Raw genomic sequence first — 23,331 nt, forward strand, 5'->3', positions numbered from 1 at the left:
TATGATCCATTGTCTATAGTCAACCTCTAAGATACAATCGCATTTGCTCGAATCCCTCAGACAGAGACAGACATCTACAGGATCCTTGTCAAGCGTCCTTAAAACTACAGTACCCACCTTCTAAAGTGAAGAAACAGATTGACAGAGCCGGAAGAGTACCCAGAAGTCACCTACTACAGGACAGGCCCAGCAAAGAAAAAAAAAAATGCCACTAGCTGTCACCTTCAGCCCCCAACTAAAACCTCTCCAGCGCACCCAAATGTGCTTTATAGTACAGTAAATATAAATGTTAAAGTGAACATATGGTCTGAACTTCCTTTAATTTGGCTGTAGGCTGTACTCTTCTTATGCTCCCTGTTGTACTAATCTAAAATTAAAGAGACATTGTCAATTTGAAATCCAGCCAATGCCAAAAAAAGTGTTAAAAATACTGCACAGTCAGGAAAATGGGTTTTAGATGCTGAAATGGGACTGCTCCTGTGTGTGAAGTAAAGTGCATGTGTGTTCGATGGATCGTGGCCAACTGACTATGCAAAGTACTGTCAAGTGCATAAGTAAAAATCTTTCTTTTATCTAATCTTTCAATTTTAATAATCTTAGGTGTTACTTTCATCTGTAATATGTTTTTAAAAAAATTCAGACTATACAGTGTGTTCGTTTTATTTCTTAGGAAAACTATGCCTTTAAGTACTTGACTACTGTTAATTTTTCCCTTAGATGTCATGTGTAATTAATAATGGAAGGAGTTTTACTTGAAGTACTACAGTACTGAATTATAAGATGATACTGAGTCTGTCCAACATGAAGATTTTTATTGGTAATTTACATCACTTTTTTTCTCTTGAGCTCAATTTTGCACCATTTTTGACAGTCAGACTCTTTAGATATTTCTAAAGTATCAGGAGTTCTCTTGCCTGCCAGCTTGTCGCAGATACACTCACCAAGTTTGATGTTTCCTGGTTGTCCTGAAGGAGAGTGTGCATCTTTACCATTTACTCAGATTCCCAATTTTAAAAAACAAACACAATGCACGTAATGGGCCTGATGGCTGAAATCAGTGGAAAAACTCAGATTGACTTAAGTAAGCATTGGATCAGGCTGCACATAACACATGTGCAGCAACTTATTTAAAATGTGTTTTGAAGTTCTTAAACAAAACTATTTAAGAGATCTAGCATTTGACTTGTGTGACTTATTTACTAGCTTATGGTACTTACTTGAATACTGCGTATGATAAAAGTGTCCGTCTTACTGTAAGGTCTGAAATTTGATCTATGATGTCAGTGTTTTTATAAATCTAGGGAAATGTTTTTTCCAATGTGAGACAGCACAGTAACTGACAGCATTATTAATTACTATGGTCTATTTGAGGCACCCTTCACCATGGTACCTAAGTATATTTTACATGGCTTTAATTGCATTATCAGCATTCACATTAAGGGAGCAAAACCAACAAATTCCTCCTATTGCAGTGGTTCTCAAACTTTTGTACTGGTGGTCCCTTTCACATAGCAAGCCTCTGAGTGCGATGCCCCTTCTAAATTAAAAACACTTTTGTATCTATTTAACACCATTAAAAATGCTGGAGACAAAGCGGGTTTGGGGTGGAGGCTGACAGTTTGCACCCCCCCATGTAATAACCTTGTGACCCCCTGAGGGGTCCCGACCCCCAGTTTGAGAACCTCTGCTCTATTGCCTGTAGATATCAGATAGAGATATAATTATCTAAGAAGAACTTGAGTCACATTCTTCATACATACGTACAAAACCTCAGAACAGAATAATATCTACTTGTGTGTGCTAGTCTTTACCCTTGCATGGGGCTCTTGATTATAGACACATCTAATGTCTGGTGTGGGGTGGGTGGTCTGGAAGCTAGCTACCATAGAGCTTTAAGGCCACACTGTGACTTTCCATATTCATGTGTGTAGGAGATGTGTGCACGCACCCATCCAAAGCTAGAATTTGTTCCTGTGTGATTTTATCTATAATGGAAGAAGAGTCATAAAAAGAGTTGTTTAGGCTGAACATGGATGAGATGACAAATTCGGAGCCAGGATGAGTAGGGAGAGGCTGTGACTGAAGAGGTCTCCAGTGTAATTTACAGATCTTGGGGGACTTGTCTGGCTTAGATTTTGAATAGCCAGGTTTCTTGGGCTGCCCTCCGGACCCAAGAACTGTGTGTGCTATGGCCTTGGCCTCAGCCCCAACATGCCCCCTCCTTTGCCAGGGTACAAAATGGGTGTGAGGCTCTTATGCTATGAGTTCATCAAATTGACTTTGCCAATTGACAGAATCCATTAGCCAGAATTCTTTTAGTGTCTAGTTACGGTTTATCTGGATGCTTTGCCCTGTGTGATTGGTAATGTTTTATGTTTGGCAGTTTATAATAGGTATCCCCAGACTCAGAAGGTATATCTGGCCTGGATATGTAGCCAAATGTCATGACTGCCATAAGCTCACTTGTAGATCTCCTCTGTTGGATCCTGCCTTTGGCCCTGCAAGAAGGTTAATAAATAAGTACTGTGTAGTAGGCTATACGTATCTTGCATGTGATGCTTTGAAACTTGGTCATTGTTGGTTCCCCATCACTGACAATTTTTAAATTTATTGGATGTGTTTCTAAAAGATACGCTGTAGGAATTATTCTGGGGAAGTTCCATGGGTGGTGTTATATTGGCGGGAAGAGCAGATGATCACAGTGATCCTTTCTGGCCTTGGAATATATGTATCTGTGAAATCTTTACCATACTATTTACATCTTTCTTTGTTTTTCCCAATCCATAGTCTGCATGGTGTCTATTTAGACCATGAACCTTTCAGGTTGGTGACCCATATATGGCTTCTCATATGTGTGCGTGAGATGCTGAGCACAGTGTGAGAACTAGATGAACAGTATTAAGTTGTTATTTCCTTCCTAATCATGTATTTACCCTTCAGATAAACATTTCCCCCCATGTTTGAAAAATAAAACAAACAATTCTTTTCTAGTGCATCAAAATGGCAGAATAAGCGAGTGTTTTCCCTCACCTAAATATCAAACACTGAATAATCCTGATTTACATTTTTGTGCTCTACCATGTACAGCAGCTTTTTTGACTAACCTTTCCAGTATTGACTCCTTCTTTCCTCACCTCCTTATGTTCACCTACAGGTACCCCATAGAAGTAGGTTGTATGGACTCACTGGAAGTAAATGGAGGGCACAGCCTCTGGGTGTGTAGTTGCAGTCTTGTAGACAGAGGAAGTGATTTTCCAAAAGGCTTTTGGTTTGTTATGCTGCCATTCATCCCTCTTTTTAGTCCTACTACTCTTGAATTTTTTTTTTTTTTTTACTCTAGGTTTTTTGTTTTTGTTTTGTTCTGGTGGGTATGGGTGTTTGTCACACACTGCTGTGTACTTCTGGCTTTTCCTGTTCTCCAAGCCTTGTCCCAGGGAATCAGGCTTACTAGGTACTCTTTCTCAAGTAGAATGACAACCTATGTACACACCACAAAGATTTTGTTTTTAAGCGCTTCATTACTGCTATTTCTTTGACAGAAGACAGATAAAAATTTTAAATAAACTTTTGTCTGGTTTAATCAGAAGCTTAACACTATCTCGTTGGATTGGTATAGAAATACACATATATATGGGCACAAATGTATAGCTGTTTTTTGTGGACTTTGTTTCTACTTTAAATGACCCAGAACCATGTGCACTGCACTTCAGGAGACCCCCCCCCCCCTCTGTGTCCCTTGTCAGCAAGTGACAGAGGTGAAGTAAGGCCAGGGGTTAGTATACTGCCTCTGAAAAGCCCCTCTTCCTTCTGATTTTAGCACTCAGCAGGTTTTGATGATGATGTTAGGGAGGTAGGCTAATCCCCACCTCCAGTGTAGACTTACTAGCTTGATTTTCAATGACCGGCCAGTCACGCAGTTGAAATATTTTCCTTTTTCACTAGGAGAGGGCCAGCATTCTTGACCACCCAGTGCTAACAGCTGGAACAGTAGTAACTAGCCATTTTGCAGGACAGAGTACTCCCATTAGAGATTGTCCCTGGAAAATAGGGATGGCTGAGCAGTGATAACTGTAGTATGGTAGGTTTCAGAGTAGCAGCCGTGTTAGTCTGTATCTGCAAAAAGAAAAGGAGTACTTGTGGCACCTTAGAGACTAACAGATTTATTTGAACATAAGCTTTCATGAGCTCACTTCATCAGATGTAGTATGGTAGGCTCTTAAAGCATGTCCTTACTATAAGAGATAGCGTGCAGTAACTGGACTTTTGCTTAAGAGACCTGGGGTCTTTTCCTTGCTCTACCATTGACTCACTGTGTGACATTGTCCATCCTTTAGTTTCCCCATCTCTATGTGGATGCAACACATCCACTTCTTGAAAGTTCTTGAGATCTGTTAATGTATAAGTGCTAAACATTATTAGTATCATTCCTGTCTAACTGTGCCTGTGACAGGTATAGATATGTCCAAACTTTGTCCAGCTGAGGGATGTATTGACAGTTTGAGCGATACATCCAGTTTGCATAAGTTAAGAGTAGGTTGTGCCTTATTCTCAGACTGAGATGGAGCATGTCATTCTGGTATGTGTGATCATCAGAGGTTATACATAAGTTTTAAAAACGAGGTGACCTTGGGCTTCATTATTGAATTCCCTGGACCTTGTTTACTCCACAGGCCACACTTGCCTGAGGTTATGTCTACTCTAGAAACGCTGTGCTGCTGTAGCATAGACACTTACTACAGTGGCTTCTTCCACTGTGTGGTAAATCCATTGCTGTGGTAAATCCAGCTTTCCAAGAGACCGTAGCTAGAAGAAGAAGAAGAAGAATTCTTCTTCTTCAACAGAAGAATTCTTTAGTTGACCTAGTGCTGTCTGTGCTGGAGTTTGGGTTGGGTTATGTCTCGCAGGAGTATGAATTTTTCATACCCATGAGCGATGTTGCTGGGTCCACCTAACTTTCCTGTGTAGACCAGCCTTCAGTTTTGTCTGTAGTTTTTTTACTGATCCTCATTGGGTAATAAGAGGGCTATCTTTCAGTACCTGTAAGTGATGCACATAAGTGACATGTTTGGGTAGCTGTGCAGATGCAACAGTGATGGGTAATGTTACAAACACCTAGACAAATAGATACCTGTAGTTTCCATTGATTGATTATAAAGAGAATAGTGCATGTGTCCTAGGTGTTAGCCTCCTGCTGCCCACCATTGTTATCTGAGCCAAGAAAGAGTATGGCAAGCAAGGAGTGTTGCTGTGCTTGTGGTGTGGCGATTGGGAGTGGCAAGTATGTCATAAAAATACTTTTCTTCTGCTTGAAATAATATTTACTGAAATGTGTGCAAACCTTTCCCCCGCCTGCTCATACTTGTAAATCAATTTAAACAGAATGCATTGGTGCCTTCTGTGGGATTTCATGTCATGGAATGTGGGGGCAGGAACCTGCTGTGTCCTCTCCCCCCCTCCCTTCCCCCCCAACCCAAGACACTGGACAGCAGTTCCCCTGAAGCCTTCACACCCTGGCATTCATGGGCAGGAGCCCACCAGAACCACCTTGCTGTATACAGTGCTATAAAATCCCTCCTGGCCAGAGGCAAAATCCTTTACAGGTGAAAGGGTTAAGAAGCTAAGGTAACCCTGCTGGCACCCTGACCCAAAATGGCCAATGAGGGGACAAGATTCTTTCAAATCTGGAGCGGGGGGCAGAACAAAGGGGTTGGGCTGTCTGTGTGATGCTTTTGCCAGGAACAGATCAGGAATGCAAGCCTTCCAACTCCTGTAAAGTTAGTAAATAATCTAGCTAGAAAATGCATTTGATTTTCTTTTGTTTAAGTAAGCTGTGCTGGAGGGAATGTGTATTCCTGTTTTTGTGTCTTTTTGTAACTTAAGGTTTTGCCTAGAGGGATTCTCTATGTTTTGAATCTGATTACCCTGTAAGGTATTTACTATCCTGATTTTACAGAGGTGATTCTTTTACCTTTTCTTTTCTTTTTAAGAACCTGATTGATTTTTCATTGTTCTTAAGATCTAAGGGTTTGGGTCTGTGTTCACCTGTACCAATTGGTGAGGATTATTATCAAGCCTTACCCAGGAAAGGGAGTGTAGGGCTTGTAGAGGGAAGGGGGATATTTTGGGGGAAGACGTCTCCAAGTGGTCTCTTTCCCTGTTCTTTGTTTAAAACGCTTGGTGGTGTTCAAGGACAAGGAAAAGTTTGTACCTTGGGGAAGTTTTTAACCTAAGCTAGTAAGAATACGCTTAGGGGATCTTTCATGCAGGTCCCCACATCTGTACCCTAGAGTTCAGAGTGGGGAAGGAACCTTGGCATCTCCACTGAGGGCTTATCCCATAAGTGAAAACTTAATAGCTGACCTTTTTTTCTTTTTTTTTTTTTTTTAAATAACCTATTTCCATAATCTAGAAATGGGCCACGGATGCTTTCCAAACCTCCTGATAGCAATTTTTAACTGTACTGAGCTGTGAAAGGACAACAGAGGATGACAGTTGAGCTCCTGAGGAGGGAATGAAACAGCCCTGGGGAGATATTCAGGAGGAAGTGAGACAATAAGCATTAAAAACGTGTAATGGAAATACAATATAAGAAGGATTATAAAACAGGCTGCTGTGCAGAGCTCATCGTGGAGCTGCAAGGCCAGAAAACCTACATAAGAGCTCCCCTCAACAGGGTGAAGCATATGGCAATCACGGCCTAGGAGGTTGACACACCTGATTGCTACCAGTTTTGGTAGATCAATTGTCAGAGTTTTTGTCATGGAGGTTTATGCTTCTATCAAGAGGGTGCCGCTGCTCCTGATCATAAAGCTTGGTAATGGACAGGAGATTATTGAGGGATTTGTATTGTTGGGGTTCCCAAATTGTATTGGCACCATTGGTGGGACCCATGTGCATATCTTTGCCCCCTATACAAGGCCTCAGCGTTCATCAACAGAAAAGGGTATTTCTCCATAGTGCTGCAAGGCCTGGCTGGTCACCATGGCAGGTTCATTAATATTAATGTGGGGTGGTCTGGAAAAGACAGTGGTACTAGTATCTTTAGAAACTCAAACCTGTTTTCTGCAATGAGAAATAGAACTTTTGCTCTCAGGACCACTGTGGATATAAATTGTGTTGTGATTTCTATTGTCGTTCTGGAGACTCATCTTATCCTCTGCTTCTCTGATCTGTGAAGCCTTTTACTGACACTTGGTTAGAAAAAAGGACCTGTTTAACTAGCTGCAGAATGACAGTGGTGTGTACATTTGGAAGACTGAAGGGAAGGTAGGGGTAGCTCATGACTGGAGGCTGCTGAGGAATAGCTGCCTCATAAGATAAATGTGCAAAACACAGCAAGCACCTATGAGAGAAAGGGAGACAGCTTCATAGATGGGTGGGAGGCAAAGGTTGTGAGACTTTCTGAACAGCCAAATAGATTGCTAAAGGTTGCCATTGGTCACGGACACAAGGTCAAGGATGCATTGTGTTCCTACTTTAAGGTTAGGTTGATTTTGTTGTTCCTTGGGTAAGAATTTAATTATGCTTTGTGCAAGGATTTTATTACTCTTTCAACTGAGTTGTAAATAATAAAGAATTTCACTGATCATCATACAGTGTAAATTTAAAACCAATGGAATTGTGGCAAGACACGCAAGTGCTGAGTGCACACATGATTGTGCTGATGAGGTCACAAATGTGTAAGGTGGGGCTGAAACAGTTCTCCATGTCTTGGGATGTGGCATGGCAAGCAATATAGTTGCAGGAATTTCACTGTTCTTTGTCTTGGGATCTGCAGTAGTGAGGAAAGGTCAGTTCCTTGTAGCTGGGGAAAGGACGAAGTACTTCCAGTATATACAGTGTTTTCAAGGGGCTGCAGGACATGGCTAGGAAGGTGCCACAAGTCCTCCTTTTCTTTTTGGCCATGAACATAGTGTCACCATTTTCTCAAGCAGAGATGTCTGCCTGTTCATCATCCCCAGAATCTGTGAGAGCATCTTCTCTCTCTTCTTGGTATCATGTTGAAGGAAACCATCCCTCCACTCTTTTGTATTCTTCTCTCTTCTCCGGGATGCAGCCACAAGGCCACTAAACGTGCCCTCTTGTGTCCTCTTTCTCATCCCCAAAACACTTGTCAGGCATTCAGCCACGGATAATGGTCCTGTCCATGGGGATAGCGATGTATCAGGTGCCAGAGGGGCAAAGAAATAGCACAGTAGCTACTGTCCCAATTCTAGCCTCTGTGTTGCTTTTTCTTCAGGTTTGGAATTCTATTCTCATGGGTTTGCCCTGGCCTGCCATGAATAATTGTTCTGAACTCAAGGGATTAACAGTGCTGAGAGTGTGATTAAAAATAACCATGAATGTCTTACAATCCTATGTATTTTGAAATATGGCTGTTGCCCAATTTATCTCATAAAATGTAAAGGTAGCTAAAAGCTCACAGCATTTGTCAAATTGTGAATTCAAGTACTTCTCTTACTGTCTTTTCTTATTCTGTATCTGATGCTACAGTAAACATGCTTGCCATGCAATGTGTTTGATTCTTTTTAACCCACCCCCCACTGTGTGGCCATCTTGAGCAGGGACAAGGCAGTTGACCAGGAGTGAGAGGGAGCATTAAGCAGCACAGGAAGGTGGTGGTAGTGGGGCACATGTTTGGGGGATTTAATGTTTCAGAGAAATAAACACTTTGGAGCTTAAATTCTCTGGCGTGGATTCTATTTTGAGCACCCCGGGGGAGGGTGGGCAGATAAAAGCCAAGCAAGTGGAGAGAAGCTCCTAGCTCATATCTGCCCAACTTAGTGGCACCATGATGGTACCCAAAACACGGTGTTTAAAACACACAGTACTTAAAGGAAGAGGTCCCCTCCCAGGCATTGTCAAACTTGTTTTCTGTCTGGGTTTGGGGCTCTCCCTGGTCTTCAGTGCTGAGCCTGCCTCTGAGGTTTTTCAAGTTGAAGAGATCCTGGCTATCCATGGCAATCCCCACCTATTCACGATGCTTTTCAGGGCCTACTTGGGTTTATTTGTTGCTGTGCAGAATGTACCAGGATTCAGTGGTGGCCTCCCTTGCGAGAATCCAGTCTAGTTCCTAATAGGCGCATATCTCCCAAGGTTTTGTTATTGTGCTTGGCATTTTTATAACTGCTAGAGTGTCTTTCATTTGTTGCGGTACTGTACTGCACCTGGGAGTGCCCTCTCTCCTGCCTTTGATTGGATATCCTCTCGTACCTCTTGGCATGCTGGTGACTGCTCTTAGATGGGACTGGACCTGCTCCTCTTCCCAAAGGCCAAGAAAGTGCATATCTGTACATGGAGCATGGCTTCTATAATCGTGATTTTACTCTGGGTTTGTGAACTCACCATGAGCTAGAATCACAATGGGGTACATCTGGCTGTACTCCAGCGTTTAATCAGGGAGAAGACATCCAGTGAAGATTACCCTAGAGAATTAGAGCACAAGGGCATGTAAGTGAACAGACACTCCAGTCCAGGAGAGCAGCAGTGCCGTGTGGGATAGCAGTGGGAGGACTGCCAGAAGCAAAACAATTGGTTCAAAATGGGGATGCGGTCACACACAACTTATTGTGGGGTAACTCATTCCATATTTGAGTAAATCTGCTTCTAAAGTGGATTAATTACAGTAAAACCTTTGTTATCCGGCATGTTGGGGGGATTGGGGGTGCTGGTTAGTCAAAAATTCTGGTTAACTAAGAGTTATACTGACCAATGGAGGGAGGGAGTTTGGGTGTGGGAGGGGGCTCAGGGCTGGGGGTTGGGCCGCAGGAGGGGTTTTGGGATGCCAGCTCTGGGCAGTGCTCACCTTGGGCAGCTCCCCACAAGCAGCGACGTGTCCCTCAGCTCCTAGGGCCAGTGGGAGCTGCAGAGCCAGCGCTTGGGGTGGGGGCAGCACACCGAGCCCCCATGGCCGTTCCTCTGCCTAGGAGCAGCAGGGGCAACTGGACACCTGGCAGCCCTACTGAAGATTTGTATTGGGAGATATCAGAAATGCCGATTTCTAGAACTTTCCGGTTGGGAAAGTGGCAGATAATGCCGCGTTTACTGCAATATGAAATGAAATGACAGATAATTTGAGGAAAAAATCTCTTGTGTGGAGGCAAGGCAGTTTATCCCCCCAAAATTCAATCCAAAGTAACTTTCAAGTGCAGAGAAGCCCTCAATCTTTGACCAGCTCCTCCTTGCAGCTTCTTTCTCAAACGTCACATGACAATGGGGAAGAGTAACTCCATATAGATTCTAATGCCCCCAGAGGTGAGGTTTCCTTACATAGTTTTGGGTCTAGAGAGGGAGAGGAGAGGCGCTGGCTAGGCTAGTCTTGAACTGCTTTCTGCAGCTGTTCTGCTAGCTCTGGCTTGCGTTTTCTCTCACACAATCCATGTGATAGATTGCTGTAAGGCACTACTACAATATAAATATGCAATAAGAGATCACTGCCATTTGGGCCCATTTTCCCTTTTTTACTTCCTCTCAGGCAACAAGTACTGCAAAGCATAGTCATCGTCGGCTATCCCTCGATATGAGGATGATGTCTGTCGGGGGAAAAAGTCATTGGTGAGACTTAAAATGACTTGAGAAGTCCAAGTCATGCTTTCCAGGTTTTTCCACATATGTGACAGGCGGTTGCATAAAGAAAGCACAGCTGCTGGCCAGGATGCTGTACCCTTTCCTGCCTCCTCTGCCATTTCTCAGCCTCTTGAGCAAGGCGATTCTCTTCGAAATAGGCTGAGTCTTGATGTATGATGCAACACCATTGCAGTTTATTGCCAGCCAGCTCTTCCCAATTTGTGGAGTCAATGCCTCCCTTCTTAAGACAGACTTTCAGGGTGTCCTTGTAGTGTTTCCTATGTCCCCCACGAGTCCTCTTACCATGACTAAGTTGAGAAAATAGGACTTGTTTTGGAAGACAAGTATCAGCCTTCGGCACTCAGTGACGAGCCCAATGAAGTTGATGTTTCATAATCTTCGCCTCAACACTGGTGATGTTAGCAGCAGAGAGAACATTGGCACTGGTGCAATGGTATTCCCACCTGATATGGAGACTCTTCCTAAGGCATAGAGGTTGGTACCACTCCAGACACTTAAGATATCTTCAGTATGTCACCCAGGTCTCGCACCCACAAGGAAGAGTGGGGCTGACTACTGCATTGTAGACCAGGATCTTAGTTTCCATCTGCTGATCTCTAAAGACACAAACTTTTTTGCTTAGAACTCTGGAGTCCTGGGTTTCCAGTCCTGTTTTCATCAGAGCCCTCCCTTGTACTTTGCTTATGTGGAGAACAGGTCCTGAATGGGTGGTTGCTGATGTGTTATGCTTTTATGACTATTAACCTTGATTCCTGCTTCTTACCTTCATGATGAGTCACTCTGTCAGTTACCAGTGACCACTGGTGCCTCCTTCTGCTTCAGTGATATGCACTGTAATCAGCAGTGGAACCTGTCTTGATGTGACCTCTGGTCTCAGAGGTGCGAGAGTAACCCAAGTTCTGTTGTGACTGAGGCCATGTGCAATGGGGAGTTGAAGTTTTTGGGACCATGCTTCAAATGCCGATGTTGAGAAGAGGGGTAGGGAAAACAGTTACCAAATACCTGTTTGAAAACAAAGCCCTAAGTAATGTAACTTGACGGTTTTATGGTAGTTTCTGGTGAAGTCACAACAGTGCTGCGTGCTTAGCAAAATTAACAGTTCAGTCTCCAGAAATATCAAATGAAAATGTGCAAAGCATCCTTTGATCTCAATCAAATGAATCCATTTGTGTCAAGGGAGAGGAGCCATACTGGTGAATTATCTCAAGAGGACGTGTGATTTGTTAGAACAGAATCTGTAGTTGTCCCAAACCCATAGCTGTGACAGCTTATTGGCTTAGGCCGAGATTTTCAAAAGTGGCAGGCTAACATTAGGCTCCAAAATCCATATTTTGACACCTGTGTGATTTTTCAAAAGTACTAAGCATGCATCTCCTCCCAATGTAGTCAATGGGAACTGTGAAGTGCTCTTCATTATTAAAAGTCAATCATGTCCGTAAATATGGATTTTGGAGCCTAATTTTAGGTTCCTAGTTTTTGAAATCTCAACTTCAGTTAAGGCTAGAGGGTAAAATTTTCAAAAAAGCCAAAGTCCCATTTTCAAAAGAGACGTGGGCCCAGATTTTTTAAAAAGTATTTACGTGTTGCTCCTTTAAGGTATCCAGATGTTTCAACATCTGACTTGGGAGCCTAAGTCTCATTGGCTTTCCTTGGTGTTTAGAAGCCTAAGTGCCCATGTCACTTTTGAGTGTTAGCACTGTTAAAATGGGTATTTAGAGTTGTAAAAATGTGCTTAGTGTTTAGATATTATTGAATGCTTGTAAATTGCTACATGTATTAATCTCACTTACAATGTGTGTGTCCCATGTTGTAAGGTGGTAATATTAGTGTTTGCATGGTAAGGGCATGTCTTCACTAGCTTTGTGAAGTGGTTTGAGCATTGGCCTGCTAAACCCAGGGTTGTGAGTTCAGCCTTTGAGGGGGCCATTTAGGGATCTGGGGCAAAAATTGGGGATTGGTCCTGCTTTGAGCAGAGGGTTGGACTAGATGATTTCCTGAGGTCCCTTCCAACCCTGACATTCTATGATTCTGTGACACGACAGAGCAACTTTCCAAAGGATACACTGGCACAGTGGATCCTATGTTTAACCTCCACATTAAGATTGTGCAAATTATGCAAAGCATAATTCACAGGTCAAGAGCGAAAAAATAATTGCTGCTGTGATTGCTATTCCCTTATATAGTCAGTGTTATGTATTTGAGAAAAGGTTGATTTATTTTTTCCACGCTCCTCCTGTGCTCCTTCAATCTATTCATTGGAAGCATCTGTCTTGGGAGAATGCTGGTGCTGCCAAATGTGCCAGCTACAAAGGAGCAGAGTGAAGGAGTGGTATGAGACTGGCTCTTTAGACAGCACTCCCAGCCTCTGCCTGACTGGGGAGTAAGGACCAGGCATGGGGCACTCAAACTTGGATACACTGCTTTCTGGGTCCTGTGTTGCTATGTAGCTGCTAGGTCAGCTCTCTGTTTTAATCACTTTTATTGCTGCTTATGCTTGTTTTACAATAACCATCGGCTGTAAGACATTTGTAATCAAGGAACTAGGCAAGTAATAATGGTAATCTTAAAGGGACATCATCTACTTGAAATCTAGTTAGTTTCAACAATGAGTTTAAAGTAGTTTTAGACAACACACCTCACCTCTGCCAGTTTTTGTGATTTTTTGTTTTGTTTTTGTTTTTGTTTTTTACAGTCAAGTTTTCTTAAATTTAGTCCATTATGTGTAGTAAAACAATAATGAGAGCTGCTCATTTTTCACAGTATGCTACCGAACTTGCTCAAGAATCCACACAGAGAGTAATCAAGTAGCTTGCAGACTGTGTTGATGAATATTTAACCAATGGAAATACTAAGTCAGCACTGCTAAAATTCAGATTGCAGCTGAACACTAGAAATAAAATACTGACAGTAACAGCCATGGGCCTAAGCAAAGACAGTTGGAGGAGAAAATTCAGTAAATACTGAATATTCCAACAGCTGTCCTTTTTTACCTGCTTAAGATAATGATGTATAATGTGCACATTTAAAATAATAAACTTTTGTGGTCTTTTGGCTAAGGCCAACTATAGCGCTTTTGGCACAGACACTGTCTCATACTATGTGTTCATACTGTTCCTAGCACAGTGAGGCTTGATTTGGAGCTAGAGCCTTGGGTGCTGTTTCAGCACAAATAAATTGAAATGATAAACCAGCTGAATTCTTACTGGAGTTATTGGTTATTTTCTGTTTCCTTAGTCTTTTACACTAACACATTTGAACAAGCTACTAATTTGAAAAAATGTCTAGAAAGATGGTGGTGATTTGGAAAAAAAAAAATAACCTCCCCCTACAATCAAAAACCTTTAATATATAGAAATTTTCCAAATGGAGATTGTATATACATACATTTTTTGAAAATTAAAGCACTTACAGGGAAAGGTTTGTACAAACAATTATTCTATTGCAGAGTGTAATAATTTCTCATCTTTTCTCTGCCACAGGAACTCATTATACAATGACAAATGGAGGAAGCATTAATAGTTCAACACACTTACTGGACCTCTTGGATGAACCCATTCCTGGAGTTGGAACATACGATGACTTCCACACCATTGACTGGGTGCGAGAGAAGTGCAAAGACAGAGAAAGGCACAGACGGGTACTTGAGATCAATAACAATAATTAGAAATAACTTAATGTTGTGTATTTGGATTAAGGTCTGATCCAGCAACACATAACCATGTGCATAACTTTAAACATGTGAATAGTTCCATTGGCTTCAGTCACATGCTTAAATCTCACCCACGTGCTTACATGTATTGCTGGATTGGAGTCTCAGTCAATGAGAGAGCATTATAGTTTAGGAATGCAAACAGTAATTTAAGGCATTGAAAACAGAGGCCATGTCCACAACAACCCCTCCTTCAGCCGCCAAATGTGGATGCATTTGTACCAGTATACACTTTTGTACTAGTATAGCTCCTTCCCATTCACTAAGGGAAATAAACTATACTTGTATAAGGCACTGCTATACTGGTATACTTATTTTGTTTTAAAATAAAATCTCACACTGAACCAAAATAGTTATCAATACAAAAATTGCATAGACCAGGCCTTAGTTTAAATGGAAAGTCTCTCTCCCACATCCCACTCCCAAATCTGCCCCATCCCACAAACCTATCTTCTCTCTTTTCATACTGGGCTCTTCTGAAAATCTTAACCCTTCAGGCTCCTAATCAGGAAAGCACATAAGCACCTACATAGACCCTGGGACTTAAGTTTTTTGCTGCATACAGATGTTTTCATGAATTGGGATCTCAGTTTATTCTAAATAGGGCAAAACTATATCCTTTAAAAGAAAGTAAGCTGTTTTAAAGGTCATTGTCGTGCTTTTGAGAGACTCCCATTAATGTACCTGTAAAAGGAAGCATTTTGAAGATGTGAAATCTTTTTTTTTTTTTTTTAAATTGATCTAAAGAAATAGTTAAAAACTAAGGGTAACTAAATCGCAAACATCAGTCTGCTAACCTGTCTGCTTGGAGGAGTCAGGAAGAAATTCCTTCTGTGTTCAATACTGAACAGTCGGCTAGTCCTTTCTCTGAAGCACCACATATTTGTTGGTTTTGGAAACAAGATAGACTGTGTAGACTGAAATGATCCACTTCTGCAAATCCTACATTACTTTAAAAAACCCCAACCAAACCATAACTGTAGCATTTAGTGCCCCTCTCAGATAAACAGGTCTGTGTGCAATGGATCTGAGAACATGTGTGCAATCTAATCATGTGAGTTGCGTGGGGTTATCTGTTTCTGTGAAGCATTTTTGATTTTTAAATAATTCTTTGTTCCATAACTTAGTTGTAAATAAGTGATAGTTAACACAGCTTCATCTTTTTACTGAAGATGTACTGGTGAGTATGTGCCATTCGATGGAATGCCAGACCTGCTCAACTGCAGGCAAGATGATCACACAGTAGTAGTTGGTCTAGAGCAGCGGTGGGCTAACTTTTTGGGCCGAGGGCCACATCTGGGTGGGGAAATTGTATGTAGGGCGCGGGCAGGGCGTTGGGGTGCGAGAGGGGGTGCAGGAGGGAGTGCAGTGTGTGGGAGGGGGTTCGGTGTGCAGGAACGGGCTCAGAGAAAGATTGAGGCAGAGGAGGGGTCTGGGTGCGGAGTGCAGGAGGGGTGCGGACTGCGGGAGGGAGCTCAGGGCAGGGGGTTGGGGCGCAGGAGCAGTGTGGGGTGCAACAGGGGTCTCAAGGCAGGGAGCTGGGGTGCAGGAGGGGTGTGAGGTGGGGCAGGGGGTTAGGGTGCACGGGGGGGGCAGGGGGCTCAGGGCAGGGAGTTGGGGTGCAAGGTGCAGGGAGGGAGTTGTGGGGGGTGGGCTCCGGTCTGGCGCTGCTTACTTAAAGCAGCTCCGGGTTGGCCGCAGCACTCACCGGGGCCAGGGCAGACTCCCTGCCTGCCCTGGCCCCATGCCACGCCACTCCGGGAAGCGTCCGGCACCACGTCCCTGCGCGGCCGCTGTGGGGGCACACAGGGCTCCATGCACTGCCCTTGCTGCGCCTCCAGGTACCTCCCCCAAAGCTCCCATTGGCCACAGTTCCCCGTTTCTGGCCAATGGGAGCTGGGGGGCGGTGCCTGGAGGCAAGGGCAATGCACGGAGCCCTCTGCCCTGCCCTCCTCCCCCTTCCCCCCCCCCCCCCGGCTGCAAGGACGTGGTGCCGGCCACTTCTGAGAGCAGCACGGGGCCTGTGGCACTATGGGGGGCTGTCGTTTGCCATAGTTTGCCCACCCCAGTCTAGAGGATTGAAACTAATATTACTGATAACTAAAAGTTGTTTCTTTAGCTTCAGTGGTCGGGACTTGAGAAGCTAGAGCAGAGGGTACTGAGTTTATAGTCACTGAACAACTGTGGAATTCATATAGCTACTGTAAATTGTATAAGCCTTTGTAGCCACAGTGTTTAGAAGGGGAGTGGGGGGAAACTTGTGAAGACTAGTTTTATAGAGACATTTAAAGGACACTTTGAATGTCTATTATGAGAGTGCCAAAATGTATGCTGTTTCTTTTATTTTAAAGAAATCTTGTTAATTTGAAATCTGTTTAAAAATATAGCAATAATTTTACGGCTGTTACATTTTTGTGCTTTTACAATTATATTTTCTGTTTGTTACACAATTTTCTCACTCGTTTTGTAATGTGAAAATCCCACAAGAACAGGGGAAGAAAATGATACAGACCTGATGATTTCTATTTGCAGATTAACAGCAAGAAGAAAGAATCAGCCTGGGAGATGACAAAAAGTTTGTATGATGCATGGTCAGGATGGCTAGTAGTCACACTAACTGGTTTGGCATCAGGTAAAGACAATAGAATACAATTTCATAACTTTTCCAAACTTTTCTTGATCATTCATGAGTTTCCATAGTACATGTGTCTTATGTGTCCCTGTACTAACAATTACCGTTATATTGTTCTGATATCTGTCCAGAACCCCATTATTGTAAATGCATAAATGAGGTGAAAATATTTTCATATAACAGTTGAACAGGATCAGGCTAATAGTGTAATCTCATTTTAGTGGAGCAAGGTTAAAAATCAAGTAAGTAATATAAGTCTTGTGAAAAGTTCCAGAATGATAGGCTTTAAGAGATTTAGAGACCGTTTATGTCCACACAGCAGGTAATCCTGGGCGCAGTGAAGTGAGTGGGGGGGTTTTCTCATTGATTTCAGTGGGTTCAGGATTTCATCCAGGGTAAAAATTCTTCACAGTGAACTACATACCTCAGTCCTGGCCTGGAAGAGCCTTACTTTTTGAGGTGATGTGGTAGTTCATTATTCCTTTCCATTCAGTTCTAGCTCCCTTCCTTGAGATTCCCAACAAAGTGTCAGTATTCACAATGGGTTCACCTGTATAGCAAAAAACAAACAAAAAAAAAACGTGGCAATGAGCCTCATAGCCAAGTCAAGTGATGTGGGCGCATGGGGCTTGAACTGCATGGCTAAAAATAATAGTGTAGACATTCCCACTCTGGTTGCTCCAAGACCCTCACTGGGTTTCAGTCTCCAGCCCAAGCCTGAACAGCTACACTGCTATTTTTAGCCGCACAGCGTGAACCCTAGTCAGTTGACCTGGGCTCTGAGACTTGCTGCCACTGGGATTTAATTATTTTTTTGCTGTGTAGATGTACCCTATGATGGTGGGATTTCTGCTATGGATGCATGTCTCACTAGGAACTTGATTGACTCCATCAGCACATTTCAGATAGACCAATGAGTAGCCATTAGAACTTTCCAGTTTTGATAGATCCACTCTCATAGGCCATGAGCTGCATTCAGTTGTGACTAGTCTAACTAACATTTCTGATTGACATCCATGAATGAAATCTAAGTTCCTAATACAAGATATTAGCTGTAACAAGTAAACTCTGTTGTCCTTTGGCCTCAATTTCATCTTTTGTTTTTCATATATTTTTAGGATAAGACACAAAACTAAAGTCCTCCTGACCATGTGTGGTCACCTTCAGATGCTATGCGACTTATTAGGCTTTTATTAGCATAATTTGAAAAGGCTGCAGTACTTATGAATGTGAAGCCATGACCACCTTCATGCCCAATTATCCTAACAAGTTTTACATAAATACTAGAATAAATTCCAGGAGGAGAATAAATCCCAGGAGGGTTGAATTAGTGTGCAGAGTGTAGATGAGGTGGTCAGAGAGGCATGGCAAATGTAATGGTAATAATCACCGTGTATGTGTGCATAATCCACATGTAAATGAGTAATCTTCATAATATATAATGTGTGTGTATACGCATATGCATGTGTGTGTATAATTAGTATAAAGCATTTGGGATCTTTTGGGTCAAAAATGCCACAAAGTCTAAATTAAGTCATTATCTATACAAAAAACTTGACGGTGTGGTTAAAATTGCTGCACTGGATATCGCACCAACATAAATCCTAAAAAAGCAAGCAAATTAGAAGTTTAAGTATTTTCCACTCTGTCTATGCTCCTTGTCAGTTCCTTTTCTCAATCTCAGCTACCACCTACATCCCACAAATCTCCATCCTTATCCTGAACAACCAGTGTGCAGTTTTAATTCCAACCATGTTTACTGATTTTATGTTTGTATGTTTTGAATCTTCGTATAGGATGAAATCTGGCCCTGCTGGAGTCAGTGAAAGTTTTGCAGTTGACTTTATTAGGACCAGAGTGCTAGTAAATATTACTAGTATTTCCCTAAAACAGCTTTACCCATGTGGGTCTGTCTATGTCTCTCTAGAGACACTGGTTGAAGCTCTTTTCCACTTCAGATCAAAATTCACTACTTCCAGTTGTGAACTTTATGGATTTTTAAAAATAAAATAAAATAGTTTTGTTACGAGAGATTAGTGAGTGAACTGTTGGGTTCATCTGCAACTTCTAACTAAACTGCTAACGTGAGAAGCCATCCTTCTTTTGTAAAATTGCCTTTTTAACACTTTCTTTTAAGCAGTTTCCTGAAACTAGATAATGCCTGCTTTTCAAGAGCTTGTTTTGACTGGAATTTTCAACTTGCACTTGCAACAGATATTCCTGGCTCTAAAGGCTTGAGCTTGAGAGGTGCTGACCATCTATATCTCTCATTAACTTCAGTGGGAATTGTGGGTACTCAGCACTTCCCAAGATCATGCTATGTTTTTTCATGTTGATTATTTCAAGCAGTGTGTTTGAAATACTTCGCTTTATTTGGTGTATCATTTGTGTTTTAATGTATTTTTGGTAAGATAAGAATGAATTATGTTACCGCTGTTTATGGTTGCTGTTATGATTCAGTTGAGATACAAAATGCTTCAGTTTACAAGATAAAAATATTTATTTGATCATAAAAATACAGCAGTCCCATCTGTCTCTTTATATCCTTAACTTTTTGGACTGTTGAACTGTGCCTTAAATCATCAGAAATTATTTGTTTAATCTGAGTATTTGTAATTTATCTGATACTGGATTGTAGAGCAAAAGACCAAAGCTAGCTTATCCTCATTGGAAACTGGATCCGTACACAAACTCAGTTAACGGTATTTGATGACAACTTTTCTATATTTCCATTGTTCCTCATGTCTGTTACTTTAGGTTTGTCTGCTCTTTTAGGGTACATCAATGGATGTCACTGTTTTTGTTCAATTTTTTTAATTTCCAGAAGCTAATACATAGCTGTTTGTTCAACAGGGGCATTGGCAGGTTTGATAGACATTGCTGCTGATTGGATGACTGACTTAAAGGAAGGCATTTGCCTTAGTGCTTTGTGGTTTAACCATGAACAGTGTTGTTGGGGATCAAATGAGGCCACATTTGAAGAAAGAGACAAATGTCCACAGTGGAAGACATGGGCAGAACTAATAATTGGTCAAGCAGAAGTAAGTATAACCCTTTAGTGAAGGCATTGTTTAGTTGTTTTGGTGAGAATTAATAGACGGGGAGGAAGAATGGTCTTAAGGTAAGGCACTAAACTGGGAATCTTTTATTGGCTCTGTCACAATCTCCCTGTGTAAACTTGGGCAAATCACTTAGGCCAGATCTACACTGAAGTTTTTATGTGTTGGGTAGAGTTGTGATTTTTGTTTGCAGCATAGTGCTGACAAAAGCCCCAATGTAGTTATACTGGCATAAAAGTGCTTTTGCCAGTACAGAGTATTTTACTCACCAAACCAGAATAAGCTATATTGGCAAAATCACTTTTATGTCAGTATAACTGTATCTGCACTAGGTGACTTTTTTGCTGATCTAGCTGTACCAGCAAAATCTCTTTAGTCTAAGCAGGGCCATATGCCCTAATCCTGCAAGCTGCTGTATGCAAGGATTCTTCAGTGGGGCTGCACATGGGAGTAGGAGTCTTCTTGTGCAGAGCAGCTTACAGGATCGAGATCTCAACCTCCCTCTGTCTCATTTTGTTTATCAGTAAAATTGGGATAATACTTAATCAACTGACTGGGAAGTTATGATGCTTAATTAATACTTGTGAACGGCTTGGATGCTACAGTGATAAGCACAATAGAAATGCCTATTAATAAAGAAATAAAAGGCTCATCTAACTGAGAGCATGAGAATCTGTATTTCTGATTGTGGGTATATATAAAAGCTAAATTTTTAGCAGTATTTTCTTTTTATTGAAAATAAACAAAAATAAGACTTGTATTAAATAAAGCTAAAAACAAGTTGGTTTTATTAATCTTTTCTAGCAGCATACACCTTACAAAAATAGATTTTTATACACTGTATTCATTAGATTTTATCATCTGAGTTGCAAAATCCTCCTGTGCTATGACTTCTAGATTTATTTGTTGCACTCATAGTTTGATTTTGATATAGACTCTTATAACAGCGAAAACTTGTATAGCTCAGGCTTTACTACAGTTTGCTTAATGTAATGACTTCAGGGAGTTTCAAACAAAATTAATAATTTTCTTGCTGTAGTAACATTTTGCTTTTGTTACTGTGGGGATATATGTGTAAGAGTTTTTTTTGCAGCAAGAGTATCATAGAATCATAGAATATCAGGGTTGGAAGGGACCCCAGAAGGTCATCTAGTCCAACCCCTGCTCAAAGCAGGACCAATTCCCAGTTAAATCATCCCAGCCAGGGCTTTGTCAAGCCTGACCTTAAAAACCTCTAAGGAAGGAGATTCTACCACCTCCCTAGGTAACGCATTCCAGTGTTTCACCACCCTCTTAGTTAAAAAAGTTTTTCCTAATATCCAATCTAAACCTCCCCCACTGCAACTTGAGACCATTACTCCTCGTTCTGTCATCTGCTACCATTGAGAACAGTCTAGAGCCATCCTCTTTGGAACCCCCTTTCAGGTAGTTGAAAGCAGCTATCAAATCCCCCCTCATTCTTCCCTTCCATAGACTAACCATCCCCAGTTCCCTCAGCCTCTCCTCATAACTCATGTGTTCCAGTCCCCTAATCATTTTTGTTGCCCTTCGCTGGACTCTCTCCAATTTATCCACATCCTTCTTGAAGTGTGGGGCCCAAAACTGGACACAGTACTCCAGATGAGGCCTCACCAATGTCGAATAGAGGGGAACGATCACGTCCCTCGATCTGCTCGCTATGCCCCTACTTATACATCCCAAAATGCCATTGGCCTTCTTGGCAACAAGGGCACACTGCTGACTCATATCCAGCTTCTCGTCCACTGTCACCCCTAGGTCCTTTTCCGCAGAACTGCTGCCTAGCCATTCGGTCCCTAGTCTGTAGCTGTGCATTGGGTTCTTCCGTCCTAAGTGCAGGACCCTGCACTTATCCTTATTGAACCTCATCAGATTCCTTTTGGCCCAATCTTCCAATTGGTCTAGGTCCTTCTGTATCCTATCCCTCCCCTCCAGCGTATCTACCACTCCTCCCAGTTTAGTATCATCCGCAAATTTGCTGAGAGTGCAATCCACACCATCCTCCAGATCATTTATGAAGATATTGAATAAAACCGGCCCCAGGACCGACCCTTGGGGCACTCCACTTGATACCGGCTGCCAACTAGACATGGAGCCATTGATCACTACCCGTTGAGCCCGACAATCTAGCCAGCTTTCTACCCACCTTATAGTGCATTCATCCAGCCCATACTTCTTTAACTTGCTGACAAGAATACTATGGGAGACCGTGTCAAAAGCTTTGCTAAAGTCAAGAAACAATACATCCACTGCTTTCCCTTCATCCACAGAACCAGTAATCTCATCATAAAAGGCGATTAGATTAGTCAGGCATGACCTTCCCTTGGTGAATCCATGCTGGCTGTTCCTGATCACTTTCCTCTCATGCAAGTGCTTCAGGATTGATTCTTTGAGGACCTGCTCCATGATTTTTCCAGGGACTGAGGTGAGGCTGACTGGCCTGTATTTCCCAGGATCTTCCTTCTTCCCTTTTTTAAAGATTGGCACTACATTAGCCTTTTTCCAGTCATCCGGGACTTCCCCGGTTCGCCACGAGTTTTCAAAGATAATGGCCAGTGGCTCTGCAATCACAGCCGCCAATTCCTTCAGCACTCTCGGATGCAACTTGTCCGGCCCCATGGACTTGTGCACGTCCAGCTTTTCTAAATAGTCCCTAACCGCCTCTATCTCCACAGAGGGCTGGCCATCTCTTCCGCATTTTGTGATACCCAGCGCAGCAGTCTGGGAGCTGACCTTGTTAGTGAAAACAGAGGCAAAAAAAGCATTGAGTACATTAGCTTTTTCCACATCCTCTGTCACTAGGTTGCCTCCCTCATTCAGTAAGGGGCCCACACATTCCTTGGCTTTCTTCTTGTTGCCAGCATACCTGAAGAAACCCTTCTTGTTACTCTTGACATCTCTGGCTAGCTGCAGCTCCAGGTGCGATTTGGCCCTCCTGATATCATTCCTACATGCCCGAGCAATATTTTTATACTCTTCCCTGGTCATATGTCCAACCTTCCACTTCCTGTAAGCTTCTTTTTTATGTTTAAGATCCGCTAGGATTTCACCATTAAGCCAAGCTGGTCGCCTGCCATATTTACTATTCTTTCGACTCATCGGGATGGTTTGTCCCTGTAACCTCAACAGGGATTCCTTGAAATACAGCCAGCTCTCCTGGACTCCTTTCCCCTTCAAGTTAGTCCCCCAGGGGATCCTGGCCATCCGTTCCCTGAGGGAGTCGAAGTCTGCTTTCCTGAAGTCCAGGGTCCATATCCTGCTGCTTACCTTTCTTCCCTGCGTCAGGATCCTGAACTCAACCAACTCATGGTCACTGCCTCCCAGAT

At 42.4% G+C, this 23,331-nt stretch overlaps 1 protein-coding gene across 6 annotated transcripts in view; it reads left to right on the forward strand.

Moving 5' to 3' along the window:
• CLCN3 (chloride voltage-gated channel 3) overlaps positions 1-23,331 on the forward strand; it is a 133,985-nt gene that overhangs the window by 77,271 nt on the left and 33,383 nt on the right. For 5 of the 6 annotated variants that reach the window (XR_012158626.2, XM_073341613.2, XM_073341609.2 and 2 more), the window contains 3 exons: positions 14,067-14,224; positions 16,829-16,928; positions 19,782-19,969. Coding sequence is in view for 5 of the 6 variants with exons in the window: in XM_073341613.2 (XP_073197714.1) it covers positions 14,067-14,224; positions 16,829-16,928; positions 19,782-19,969 (446 nt within the window). In the remaining variant the exon portion in view is untranslated. Of the gene's footprint in view, positions 1-10,892; positions 11,062-14,066; positions 14,225-16,828; positions 16,929-19,781; positions 19,970-23,331 lie in introns of those variants that run through there. The other variant, XM_073341611.2, reaches the window with a different exon arrangement.

Source organism: Lepidochelys kempii, chromosome 4, assembly GCF_965140285.1.
Source record: "Lepidochelys kempii isolate rLepKem1 chromosome 4, rLepKem1.hap1, whole genome shotgun sequence".
Taxonomy (NCBI): domain Eukaryota; kingdom Metazoa; phylum Chordata; order Testudines; family Cheloniidae; genus Lepidochelys; species Lepidochelys kempii.